This window comes from Myzus persicae, unplaced genomic scaffold (genome assembly GCF_001856785.1).
Source record: "Myzus persicae strain clone G006 unplaced genomic scaffold, MPER_G0061.0, whole genome shotgun sequence".
NCBI classification, from domain to species: domain Eukaryota; kingdom Metazoa; phylum Arthropoda; class Insecta; order Hemiptera; family Aphididae; genus Myzus; species Myzus persicae.
The window spans coordinates 2,803-17,525 of record NW_019104247.1 but is presented as its reverse complement, the minus strand read 5'-3'; the positions used below and the strand labels follow the sequence as shown (position 1 = coordinate 17,525).

Genomic DNA, 14,723 nt, shown 5'->3' with positions numbered 1-14,723 from the left:
ATATTTGATTTTCTTACATAGGTACCAACATTAAAATAAACCTCTAGCCCCCTCCCCCCTCCTTTCTTTCCTACAGTAAATATACCACTCGATGAATTTGTAAATTTTATAAATCTAAAAAAATAAATTAAGGAACGATAAGTAAAATAAATATTTTTATAATTTTAGATATAAAAATATTACCCCAAGTTTCCTTAACCATTTCTTGTGTCTTAGAATTAATATTTTTATTAAATTAAAGAGCTTCATAAGTACCTAGGGGTAAAGAACAATGAAAAAGCTAATAACCACAAAGAAATTAAAAAACAACTTATGATAGCAAATAGAGATGCCTCATTCAAATCAATTAAGTCCAAAATTACGATATACAAAACCATAGTTAAACCAATTGTTCTGTATGCATGTAGTAGGTACATGAGGCATGACTTAATCAGGTGAAAAAAAGACAGAAGTGTTTGAAAGGAAGATATTAAAGAAAATCTATGGATGTAAAAGAAATAAAGATGGAGAGTATATAATGAGAAACAATGAAGAATCGAATAAACTGTATAAAGAGCATACCATTATCGGAACCCTAAAAAATACAAAGACAAGTTGTGTAGGTTAGGTTCATGTGTGGAGATAGGAGAGAATGATTGGATTAATAACTCATTGGAAATCCAACACTAAGATACCTAGAGGACGGCCAATACACAGATAGAGAGACGGAATACAGAAAAGCTTAAAAACTTCTGAATGTAAAGAACTCAGAAGAAAGTGCGAAAAATAGAGGGATGGAAACAATATGTTGTTGCGGTGATGGACCTTAGAGACTTGTCAAAACCTAGAAAAATATTGCCGGTTTTGTAAAGGACAAAAAAACTTTTGTTAAATGTCAGGTGGTTAGTAGGAATATTGGTATTTTGTGGGGATACGGAACCTAAATGGAAGAAATAATTGTATTTTTGATGTCCTCAGTAGTCAAACAACAGTGGAATTATTACACATTTGTTATTGTCTAAATGTGTTTAATATTTGGAGTTTTATAAATATATCACATACATATCTTTTTATGAGAAAATAAAAAACAGAGTTGGGCATATTTCCAGCCATAAGATATTATTACATTATAGTATTATACCCATTAGGCGATTTAAAATGAATTAATCATTCTCTTTCTCAAAATATTCATTGTTTTAATTATTGTGGAAATTTTCAAAAAGTAACATATGTTATGAATTCTAAGCATGTAACTGTATTTTATGTTCACCTTTTGTATCCAGCTGTCACCACAACATCTATTTATATAGTTAGTAAATTACTAGGTACTTCCATTAATTTTGAAGACTTCAATGTTTAAAATAAATTAACCAAAAAAATAATGAAAGCCATCATTCTTACAAATGAATATATGTGTTATATTTACAATGTATCAAAAGATAAATTTGACATTAAATAATTTTTTAGAATGACATTTTCACATTTTTCCAAGACTAGATATTATTTTGTATTCCACATTTTAGAAATGATTAAATAATTAACTTATGGTAAGCATAATATGAGCACATAGTATTTTTAAATTTTTTTAGCAGTGCTTAGTTTTAATTTCAAATGTGAACACAACTATCATATTTAAATCATCTATAGTATCACCTCATGTAATCCGTTTTCATTTGACTAAGTAATTATATAATTGACTGAGTCATTTTTAGGCCTATAACTAAGTATAAAAACTTAATATTTAAGCATATTCTACATTAAGTCGACAGTTTAAATTTCCCATTAATAACACTAATTAGTCATTGTGTTAGTAAATAAAATATTTTTTATAAATTCTTATTAAATTAAAAAATATTAAATATCAACAATTTATTTATTTTTTTATAATAATTTAAATGTTAAATGAATTAACCATATTTTAAAACTAATACTTGGTCTCATACACTTCATTTCTAAGTTAACGGAAAACATGATGTATCAAAATTAATTAAATATTAAGCTGTGTTCTCATTTGTCATTAAAATATTTTTAAAAAAATTGTTTTTGAGCACATGCGCATATAACAAAATCTAAATTATTTCCAAAATGTGAACTACTTAAGGAAAAAATTATATTTTAAATTGAACATTCCTCAAAAATATTTAAAAAATCACTTTTATCTTTGGACATACTGTAAATATATTATTACATATATTTTATTTATTACTTTAATTACAAAATTATAACATTATATAATACAGTTTATACATAGATTTTTCAAAAGGCACGTAACATCAAAAATATTTTTCCAGATCATTGTATTTTCAATAAATAATGCTTATTCTTAAATTGAAGGTAAATTATTATCTTAGTTTAAAAATAAATTCGTAAAAAAGTTTGTAAGTAGCTATTTGCTGTTTTTTAAACTTTAATTTTTGATGTGAACCCAATACCATTTGGAGGTTGCTGCTGGTGAGTACTACAATAATTATTAGGCACAGTTGTGTCATAAGTGACACTGGTAGTAGTTGCTATAGGCACTGTGGCAGGTATGGAATCTGAGCTAGAGCTTGTTGAGTGTTGGTTATAGATTTCTGATAGACCGCCCCAACGCAGGCGATATTGCCGTGTGGTCCATGTAACAACAGATGGGCGCCATAAGAGTGCTGTTAAAAACAGGTATGGTCCCATGAACTCTCTATACAACCAAGCAACTAAGTACTCAAATTTTGTAAACGGCAAAGGCCCATTCTGGAATTTAAAATACAAACAAATGGTAAATTTTTTACAGCTAATAAGTGTAATAAGTATAGTTTATTTTTAAATAGCAGTCAGTTTCAATTATATTAAAATATAAGATTGTACTTTTTTAAAATACATAGTTTGCACTTATTTTAACATTTTAAGATTTATATAATATTATATTCAGATAAAAAAACTAATTAAATAAATTACATTACTTCAATCACATCTGATATTTAAATTTAAGATAGGTTAGACATAAGTATTTAGTATCAATTATTCATTTTTGATAAATTTAATATTTAAATTCCACTGATATAGTGTAGTAGGCTCCTACTCAATTATTAAAGGTAACAAACTAACAACAAACATTGACTTTTTTCAATTAATTAAGGTAACTTAATTGTGTTTTATCGTTTTCAATTTCAATTTCTTCTTTTTTTTTTACATTTTTACATGTTATACTTGCCTTCTTTAATAGAAGACCGGTATCAATGGGACAGTCAATGATCAAAACTCACAGTAAAAAATGTTAACAAATATTAAGTACATTGATAATATTTATAGATAGAAAAATTCAAAATTAAATACGTTTTAAGTCAAAGCTAAAAAAAACATTAAGATGTGCTATCTTAAGCAATGGTTTCTTTAGACATGCAACTTTTTTATTAAGAGAATAAATGTTTTACAGTTAATTAGAACTTACAAATGATTTTTGATTATGATCTTTTTGAACAGCATTTAGCCATTACAATATTCAATAATATAAATTTAATATTAAAAATGAATAGAATACTTAGGCTAATTTGTGGATCATTAAAAATATATTTGTATAGTCTATATAACCTGTATTGGAATTTCTGAAGTGAATCATTAATTGAAATATTTTATCAAAATAAAAATTATTTTTACACATTTATCAAAACATATTGTAACATACAAATTAGTTAAAGTTTCTTAAATTTGACAAATTATTTTGAAAAACCTTCAGTTTTGCCTAACATTCAAAAGATACAGTATGCAATTTTGTATTTAAGATAAAAAAATATATATTAAAAATGTAGCATACCTGCATCACATTTAAAAGAATCCAATCTAATAAGAACCAAACAAGCACATGTATCATATAGAACGCATAAGGATCAATTGAACCGCCAGAAAGTGTATTAGCAGCCCATGCAGCACATGCGCCTAGTATCAGACATTCAGATAATGGTTCCAACACAATTGTGTGAGGCACCATAGCTATCCTAAGTTTGACCCACCTGCAATAAATTAATGTAGGTATAAGTACTTATTCAGGAAATCTACATTAAAAAAAATTAATATAACACTTAAGCATTTATTAAATTAAAATAACCAGTATCTATAATATATTACCTTCTAAGACGATCTTGAAATTTACTTAGTTCACTTCCTCCATTATTTTGTAATGCAGGCCGGCTACTTACAGTAGTGCGCCAACCTCGGGCAACTACCAATTTGGCCATAAAATAATCTTCAGCAAGATAACCGGCAAATGCTTGCAAGCCACCACATTCATCCATTGCTTGCTTGCGCAATAGTGTTGACATACCTGTATGGCATATAGCTCCTACAAGATCAGCCATTAAATACACTCTTGCATGAGCAGTTCCAAAAAATACCTTAACACAAAAAAAAAAATCATATTATAAATTATAATACATTAATTAAAATGTCTTAAAATAGACTGCTGTGCTGTTCAGTAGTACTTTAATACTAAGATTGATAGAACATAAATACATGACACACAAGCTGATAGATGAATTCTAATATACAATATTCATTTTGTCGGTGAAGAAGCATGATTGTATAGGTATCATTCATAAAGATAAATTGGTGACTTTGTGAGTAGGTTAACCACCTAGGTTAGTGGGATGGCTGGACGCCCGGCTCAGACAGTCAAGAGAGTCAACTCTTTCAGATAAACTAAAAAATTTCAAGATTTAACGACTCTGTTTGACCAACCAAAGTTAGGCAATTCAATATTACGTTTGAGTTGAAAATTCAAATTATTAATCAATAGCCATTATATATTCAACATTACATGATATGTTGACTATGTGTCCCCTATACCCTACCAGGGGTTGTCTAGGCCCAACATTGTTAAAAACAGATAGACAATAGTCAATACCTGTTGCATAATATTATAAGAGCAAATAAAATCTCACAAACTCAATGGGTATGTATCGTGGTAATCTCCATTTGTTATGGTTATTTCAACCTAGAGCTAGAACACTGCAGACCGTTCTTAGTGTTCTTACAATGTTCGGTTAAAGTCAACAGCAGAATTCTGTAGGTAATAAAATCGGTTATTAGCTGGTCAGTGTTAACTGACACTTAACCGGACATTTTAAGAACCAGCCAGAGTGTTTTTGGCCAAATCCTGTAATTGTGGTCTAGAAAAACAGACAAATTGGCTGTTATTCCGGAGACGTAGCATTGTTATCACCACAGACCTTATACTGCATAGGTTATGGTTACTCTAAAAGTGGATTCACACCCCATCGTGTAGTGTAGTGCAGTGGTGTGCAAACCTAAGGGGATAACAAAATGTTAGTAGAGGGGTCGCCAATAATTTTACACCGAATGAAAAATCAAACCAAACATAAAAACAATCATGTCTACAATGCAAGCTGAGGTTTCTCATTAAAATAATTTATTAGTAATTTTATAATTTAAAAAATATTAAAATGTTGATTATCATTATAATAATTTCAGTAGCTTTTTAATTTTAGATTTGATTTAACTCTAATTTTGTATTTTTTTTTATGCTCTGAATTGATTAAATTACAGAAATATTAAAATTAATGATTTAATTTATATAAATAATATGTTTGTATACATTAAGACTATGAAGTAAATATATATTATACACTTACATAATGTTGGTACAAAGGGGGGGAGGGGTCGTGTTACCAAAATAAATAATTTTGAGGGATTGTGGATCAAAAAAGGTTGCGCACCACTGGTACAGTAACAAAATGCTAAAAAAATGCAAAATATCTGGATAGCAGTGAACTCTAGCAGCAAACTAAAAAATAGTCTGGTTGCATGTCGATAGTTTCGAAAATTTCACACATGTAGCGCTCATTAGATACTCATTCGTATGAAGCAACTACAACTGTGTATAACAAATTACAAAACTCTCCAATTAAAATATGTTTTTGTTTTTGCTGCACATTATATGCCAATCTTTATCATATTACGGATACGGTTTCATGTCGGGTGACTATGGCCTGGCCTGGCAGTAATTTCAAGTTGGTGCAGATTTTATATTATAGGCCATTTTATATTTTTTTCGATGGTTCAGACTTCATTACAAAAACACAGGTGAACAGGAACTCAATAAGCTGATCAAGTGTCGCTGCTAAATTGCCCTGTGCCAATATATGCCCCAATACTTAATATTCTTAGGATAGAACTCGATCAAGTGTCATTTCTAAACTGTTCAGAACAGTCTGTTCTGTGGTGATATAGATGGGCCAAGTTGTATGCTATCCTTTTTTTTAACAATGTTGCCATAAATTTAACTCTTTTCATTCAATCAAGAAATCCGTTAGGTCAAACCGTTGAGCTTTTTTTCACACCAGTTTGGGCAAACAAAATTCTTACATCTTTATATCTATAACATTGGCATAAATCCATTTTAATATTTTTCCATAGTCGGGTATTAACTATTCACTATTAATGTACCATAATCATGATACATTATATTATATTATCATATTATCACTAATAAAATATAATGTGTCAATAATTCAATACTACTAATCAATTGTTGATAAAAATGTACGACAAGTGTCAATCATTATTGATATCAATGGTTTCAAATGATTCAATTTTTGAATGAACTAATATTCATCAATTCTTCATAGGTAGTAGATACCTACTAAGTATTTAAGGGTAGCTAAATTTCTTTCAATAATTTGTTTCATTTCATCATGACTACAAGTAGGAATTTCAGCAAAATTTACCAAAATGACAGAATCTTTTTATAAAAAGAACATAAATAAAATAAAATATTATTTATACAATAGATGTATCCTCATGTAACAATTACACTAAAATATAAGTTTCAATAGTTGTGTATTATTAAAATATTTTTTTTTTCATTTTTGTTTTACTAATTATTTAGCTAACATTGAGAAATAATATGAGTTTATAAACAAAGGTATTACAAAAAAGTGTTTTTTTTTTAAATAATTTAAAAAGTCTTAGATTCACATTTTGTTTTGTTTTATAATAGTGAAGGATCAGATACTCTTGGGACTAATGGTTATTTATTAATGGTATTTTTTGATTTCCATGATAAATGCTAATGTGGATTTTTAACTTTTAACAAATCTCTGAACCTCCGTGTTAAAATTATTACTAATAGAAACATTGAGAGCATATTTTAAAATGACCAACAGTACTCTTAACTTTGTCCTTAACATCTTGTATATCTTTGAAGGTGTGTTGAACAGCCGAGTTCAATGAATGCTAAACACCCTTTACGTCTCATATTACATGAAACAATTGCTCTGATAATATCAAGGCATTATCTTTAATAGTACATGCTGCATATTTGAAAATCCCATTCAGCCCCATTAAAATATTCACTTGAGCAAGTATTTAAAACATGTTAATAAATATGTTTTAAGAGAAAACAATATGTTTACAGAAATCAATAAAATGAGAGTGGCAGCTTTTGTGTTTTACCAAATTCAATCAGTTGTCAATCAAACATAGCAAGCATAAGAATAAACGTGTTTTAATTTTGTCATACACTTCACTACACATCAGGAGAAGTGATTTGGTTATGGGTTTTCTAGACGATGAAGTACGACCTGGGTTCAAAATATTGTTTAGCCTTTATGCACTTTTTATCTTCTACAAAATATAATGGACAATATTCTTTTACAACCATTTTTAAAACTTATTGAGCGATAACTAGTACTTATCATGTTCCTACAGATTTCAGCATATAATTTCTAATCTAGCTAGATTGAATTCATCGTAATGCATATTTGTGAACAGAATTTTTATTAATTTCAATTAGAATTTACTTGGATTTTGAAATCAGTTAAATGTAATCTATATTTGGTTTTTAATCTTATGCAATAGGTTATGTTGTAAATATTATTTATTTATATTTTGTACAAAAAAAATTTTTGTAGTCATGCATTTCATGTTATATAATATTATATTACAAAATAAATACATGGATATGGAGGCAACAATTACAGGGCAACAATTTTGATCATTCTAAGTTGTTGATGTTGGCAACTAGCTGTGATAAGAGGTAAAGGTATCTATGTATGTATGCATATCTAAACAAAATTATTATTCAAATTCACTGACTTTTTATTTACATCATATTATTTGTATCAAAAACGTATGTAAAAGTAATAACTAATAAATTTAATTATTTGTGATAACATTTTTGGTGGGTAACGGCTCTGTAGTACAGTAGGTATTGGATTTGGTGACCAGTCAAAATATCTTCGAAATAATACCTTAGTCAAAATATCTCTGATCAAAATGTCTTTGAATAAAACATCTTTTATATTGATTTTTATCAGATCATTAGTTATTACATATTATGATCGATCGACATTTTATATTTTAATGCACATCATATTTTAACATAACACACAAATATATTTGGTACTTTACCGAGTATAATAAATATAAATACAGTTCGTGTTTTTCACCTAAGATGAAACAGGTAATTGTTTTATACAAATTTAATCATTTCACACTAGTAAAATTATCATTCACAAAGTATATTAATTCCTATACATAATAATATATTATAGGCATAATACTAAAAGAATCAAGTCTTTCACATGTTCCAAACGGTGTCAAAATTCAAGTTGGGGAAATTTTGGAAAAAATTAAAAATTATGCAAAAAGTAATCAAGTGTGTAAGGAATTTAATAAGTGAAGCTGTTACTACTGTACCAACTAGTAGTTGCTGCTCAATTGCCAAATCACTGATTTCTCGAAAACCGTCCATGGAGTGAGATCCAAAGCCCAAGTTTGTCCTCAAAATACCTCTCAAAACTATTCACTTCATGATAATCCAAAAGAAAAAAATAATTTTGATTTTTTTGACGATTAATAATTTAAAAATACCTAAAAATTGTAATATTCATATGGCAGGCGGGGCATGTTGGTCAGTTAAAAAATTGTTTTCACAATTTTATACCATACACATCTATTATAACCAAACAACTTATCCAGTTGTTTGCGTATTAATTACTGATTGTTCAAAACAATCCTATAAAGAATTTTCAAATGTTTTAAAAAAGTTTGAACCCGAGCAGTATTATGATTGACTTTCGAACAATCACATATATTAGCATTTAAACTATTCTAACTACGGTTATTCATTTTTAATTACAACAAAATAATAAAATTATTTGATGAGAAATTGTTATTTTATGTGCAAATATTCAATTTCATCAGTATTTAAAATTCAGGCGCTCCTGAAAAATATTTTTAAAACTTTTTTTTGTTTCATTATTAGGAAGTTATCAGGAACATGTATTACATTTTAAAATCTTTGTTATGGTTATTAAAATTTTCAAAAATGTTGAACTACAAAATATTTACATATTTTGTAACTATGATGAATTTTGTAAAAAAAAATTAGATTAAAAATATAATTATAAAAAAAAATGAATTTTCACTCAACTTTTTTTTATTCCAGTAATATAATAACAACTTCAGAGGAACCTTATACTACATTTTTAATCTTTTTGAACAAGCGTGCATTTAAAGAAAAATAAATACAAAAAAATGTCAAATGTCAAACGTTTATAAATACCCATGTAAATTATTTTGAAAATATACCTGATATAATATAGGAAATGGTAGTGTAATGTTTAGTGAAAATCAACTAAAAATGTGGTTGCTAGTTTTTGAATTAGGTCTAACAACATGTCAAAATCTGATTTTTTTCCCCTGAATATTAAGAAATGTACAGAGCATTTTAAACTTTCGACCCCCCCCCCCCCTTACATAATAATATCATGAAACAAAAAAAAGTCATACAAATAAATATATAAACCAGTCTTCATTGTAAAAACACTGGTTTATAGCTGTAAAAATACCACTAGGAATATTCTTCTAAGAATATTTTAAGTGAAATTAAATATTAAAACATAATATAATCAAAAATATGTAAAAAAAAATAAAAATAAATTTGACATGGAGTCCCGATAGATGTGTTAAATTGGAATTCAATGATAAAACAAAGTATGTGATGAACAACCAAATAATTATTTTTAATAATAATATTCAAAGTTTCATATTTATTTTTTAGTAATTACCAATTATTTTCAAAACACTGCAAAATTTTTTATTTTGACTTTCCATAAATACTAAATATACACAATTTGCTTCAAGAAACCTTCATCAAAGTTGATGAGCAATTATTCTACTACAAAAAGTGTCTTAGAACAAAAAATAAAATAAAGAAATACATATTGTGGTAAAATCAATACATTCGTCGCCCGCTCAAAATCTAAAAATGAAATCTTAAAAATGAAATGCTTATAAAGATAAATAGAATGATAAGTTGAATTTTCAACTTATTAATTCTGAACATATTGTTAATGTGTCAACACAAAGATAAATTCCAATCTGAAAAATATTGGATTTAAGTCAGCTTTTAAGCATTTGTTAATATAAAAAAACTTAAATTTTAACTTAAGCGAAATGGTAACAATAGAAAGATAGATTCATTTTAACCAGGGTAATAATGGGTAATACAACTAGGTAGTCTTATAGGTATACAATTATAGTTTATTAATATTTACATTAATGATAACATAGTATCATAAATCATGGTTACTTAAAATAAGTTACTAATGTTTAATGTAACGATAAAAATGCATAAAATATTCTTACAGATATTCCTTAAATTTATTGAATTTAAAGATGAGCTCTAGAGAGTTTGTTTCATACTCTTTTTCATTAAAATAATATGCAACTATTTAATTTTTAACAAAAACTATAGCCATTATTATAACAAAGTCATTATTGCTTGAAATATTAAATTAGGTTAGGTTCATTAAGCTACAAAACACACTTATTACCAAATCAAAATAATTGAAGAAAATAACTTAATTAAGCAAATAGCAATTATGTTTAGCGTTTTGTGGTTATTTTATTACTTTAAACTACCTACAAGTAGAGTAAATTAAAACAAATTTTAAAAGCAATTTAACAAAACTGCTATTATAAATTAACTAAAACTCTATTAAAAGTCAAATTCTTAAATATATGTATACATGTATATTGTATGTTTTGAAATTAACTGTCAATCTAATGAATTCTTTATTTTAAAACTAAATAAATCAGTCCAACATCCGTTACCTAGGTCTAACCCTAGACAAGCGACTCACCTGGACAGAACATATTAAAATCAAACGTAATACTCTTAAACTCAGAAGGAAATCACTACACTATTTGATAGGTAATCACTCCAAACTCAGACTCAATTCCAAACTGCTTATTTATAAACAACTTCTCATGCCGATATGGACTTATGGCGTACAACTGTGGGGTGCGGCTAAATTATCAAATTTAAACATGATACAAAGATTTCAATCGATCACCTTACGCATGATAACTAGGGCCCCCTTTTACGTATCCAACCACACACTCCACACAGACCTAAACATTAAAACTGTCTCAGAAATGGCATCAACTATACACAAACGTTATAGGTTACGACTAGAAAACCACCCCAACCCGCTAATCTCAGCACTAAACTCACAAACAATACCCGGGAATCCCCAAAGAAGGCTTAAGAGAAGATGGTGCCGTGACCTAAACTTTTAATCTCAAAACTTAAAAAAAAAAAAAAAAAATACATATGTATATATATAATATACATATATATCTAACATAAATAAATCATGAAAAGTGTAGCCGCTGGGTTACTTCTTTTATCAAGCAAATCATGTCTTCTTACTTATTTTAGCTCATATTCTTATTGTAAAACTAACTTACAGATTGTATATATTCAATAAAAAAACAAAAAAAATAAAAAAATAAATCAGTTTTATGAATCATACATTCAGCAAACTATGTAGAATGTTAAATTAAAACGGTTTATAAGTATTGTATGTTTCCTTATCATACGTAAGAAATACTTCCATTATAACATTTTTAAAGCTGCTCATGGCTATCAGAATTCAAAAATGTAAAATTATCAGTTTAATAAAAATCCTACAGATGGTAAATGTATTTAATAAGACTCACTTTTTCTAAGGTGGCGACAAAACGCCGCTGTTTGCGAGTTTGGTTTTGGTATTCTACTTTTCCATCTAATTTTAAAAATGATGAAGGATCTGCTGGATTATCTGACAAAGGTGAAGTCATAGGCTCCGTCCTATTGTCAATTCGATCACATGTGAATGGTACTTGATGTACAATTGCAACATCATCAGCCATATTATCAACCATATCACTAAGTGTATCTTTTTTCACTGAAAATAAAATAATTGATAAAATAAATAAAATACATGAGTTTCGATTTTTTTTTTTTTTTGATTTACTTCAACACTAAACTTCATAGTATTAATCAATTATTAGTAGATATAAAAACTACTTAGGAAAAACACTACTCATGTATTATGTAGGTTAAATAGCTAATAAATAACTAATAATCATGATTGATGATTTAGGAAACAAATAAAATAGCTGATAATAACTTGATGATTATATTGCATGATCGTAAATAAAATTATATTTATCATTTTTATACTTTTTATTGAACTATCCGATATGAGTATCAATGAATACTTGGCTGCTTGGTATGCTGCATGTACATTATTGATTTTTGGATTAACACCTACTTGAGAACCACCTATAAAACATAGTTAAAATTAAACACAATCTTAAATCTTTCCAATGATATAATGAAGAGTTTAAAAAAAATAATATTTTATAAAAATTAAAACAAAAAATTTAATTGAGCTTTTAAGAAACTACTTTGATGCAAATATATTCAAATACTTTAAATACCTAAAAATAGTCGAGCATCTACTGATGGATACATTTCCAATAGCCGATTAGCTACCATTGCAGCAGGATCATTTTGATCAACCACACATATTAGAACTTCATACTGTAAACGATTATAAAAAAAACTCTAAATTATACAAAAAGACTTACATCACTTAATAATAAAATATAATACTACCATTGGGTATTCCATTTGAAAGTATGAGCTTAAGTTGACAAATAGATTAGGATCAACGCCCAATAATGGTTTCAATATACTAACACCAGGATATTGTTTTTTGTTATTTCTCGGCAAACCATGTTCTAAAGACACTAGAGATGGTATCAACTGCACAGATGATTCTGGTTTGGGTTTTCTGTAGAGTTTGAACTTCCTATTAGTGAAAATATAATAAGATTAAAGGTTGTACTTTTTAACCGTGCAATGAAATTTGATGAAATAATGTAGCCATTGAAATACAAATATCAATTTAAATATATATGTATAATGTATAATAATTACCCATAACATATTGCACTTATGTGCACCAACCAATAACCGCACCAGAATATAAGTAGCCCGCAAGCCAATAGTATGTCATAATCGGCAAACATTGGGGGTGGTATCAGTTGCATCATTAGTTCTACCGCTTATCCTTGCTATTGTATCCATCTACAAGTTATATCCTCTTCGAGCACTGGAACACCTATGCACAACTTCACGTTCACATAACAATTTAAAAACACTGTGTAGCTGGTATGTGGTTTATCGGTATTGGGTGTATTATCGTCGTCGGCAATGGGTCACTACGGCACGAACAACACCGTTGGAATGCAACACACTTTGGCGGTAAACGGACGGTCGGTCGTTCGGCCGTCAGGCGGTCGCTGCTAGTTGTCGGCGAATGACAATCGAAATCTCTTCACGGAGCAACGAGTACAACAGCCAGCCGAAAACACATTTCGTACGGCAGCGGCGATTACGTAACATCTTTATTATCAGCTAATATGTTTTATCGAAAGGGCGAAACGTGTGCGGTGTCACTGGTAAGTGAGTAATGTAACATGACGCCTCATGTATGATGTACAATACTAATTATATATACATACGTACAGCATATCGTATGTACACTAGAGACTGAGTGAGCAATAATCGAACGATATTGTTGCATAATGCGTGCCTGTCGCCTGATAAGCATTACTCATTAATTATCATTATTACTATTACTATTGTTGTTATAAATTACACATCCGCGTGATAGTATCGAGTAGAGCACGGTGTTGGCGCTAAATAGATTAAAGATTCCAGTCACTGACAGCAGCTGCAGCTGCCGCAGCCTCGTATATACCATTCTGGTTGGCCGCTATCGCATACCAAAACTCTGATGATGTTCATAATAATAACAATATTGTTATTATTATTATTATTACTGTTATTATCACGTCAGGCGACCGAAGGTGATCGAATGATAACGTTGTATCCGGTGATCATCGTCATATTATTATCGATATCGTATAGTAGTAATCGTTATTTAATATTTATTATTAATATCGTTCGAAGACCCGTAGGCGTCGTACCAATAAATAAAACGTGCGATTCGCGTACCTACAGAAAAATTCGCTAAACGTATGTGAGCGTGTACTGAAAGCGTTGAATAATGCGCTCAAAAAACGCGCTTACACACTACGGGCCGCGTCGACGTGTGCTGTGAATCGATTTAATTAGGGAACTTGCGCGCGCGCGTAGGTGTATGTGTGTGTGTGTGTGTGTGTGTGTGTGTGTGTGTGTGTGTGTGTGTGTGNGGTGTATGTGTGTGTGTGTGTGTGTGTGTGTGTGTGTGTGTGTGTGTGTGTGTGTATGTGTGTGTGTGCAGTACACTATTATTATACACGCGATGCACGTGATTTGGGACGAAAATTAATCAAAAATCGACGTCGGCGTACCGGAACGAGGACGAATAATGTATATTATTATTATTACCGTCCGGCACGGCCAA

General features: G+C 28.9%; 1 protein-coding gene across 1 annotated transcript; it reads right to left on the bottom strand.

Annotated features, from left to right (window-relative positions):
- Positions 1 to 2,284: 2,284 nt before the first annotated feature.
- Positions 2,285 to 14,389, bottom strand: LOC111040448 (ceramide glucosyltransferase). The gene is made up of 8 exons (XM_022324370.1): positions 13,250 to 14,389; positions 12,926 to 13,121; positions 12,748 to 12,850; positions 12,488 to 12,589; positions 11,983 to 12,209; positions 4,081 to 4,346; positions 3,770 to 3,965; positions 2,285 to 2,709 (listed from the first exon to the last, which is right to left on the bottom strand). The coding sequence occupies exons 1-8, from the start codon at positions 13,363 to 13,365 to the stop codon at positions 2,380 to 2,382; spliced, it is 1,536 nt and encodes a 511-aa protein (XP_022180062.1). The 5' UTR covers positions 13,366 to 14,389; the 3' UTR covers positions 2,285 to 2,379.
- Between the last annotated feature and the right edge of the window lie 334 nt (positions 14,390 to 14,723).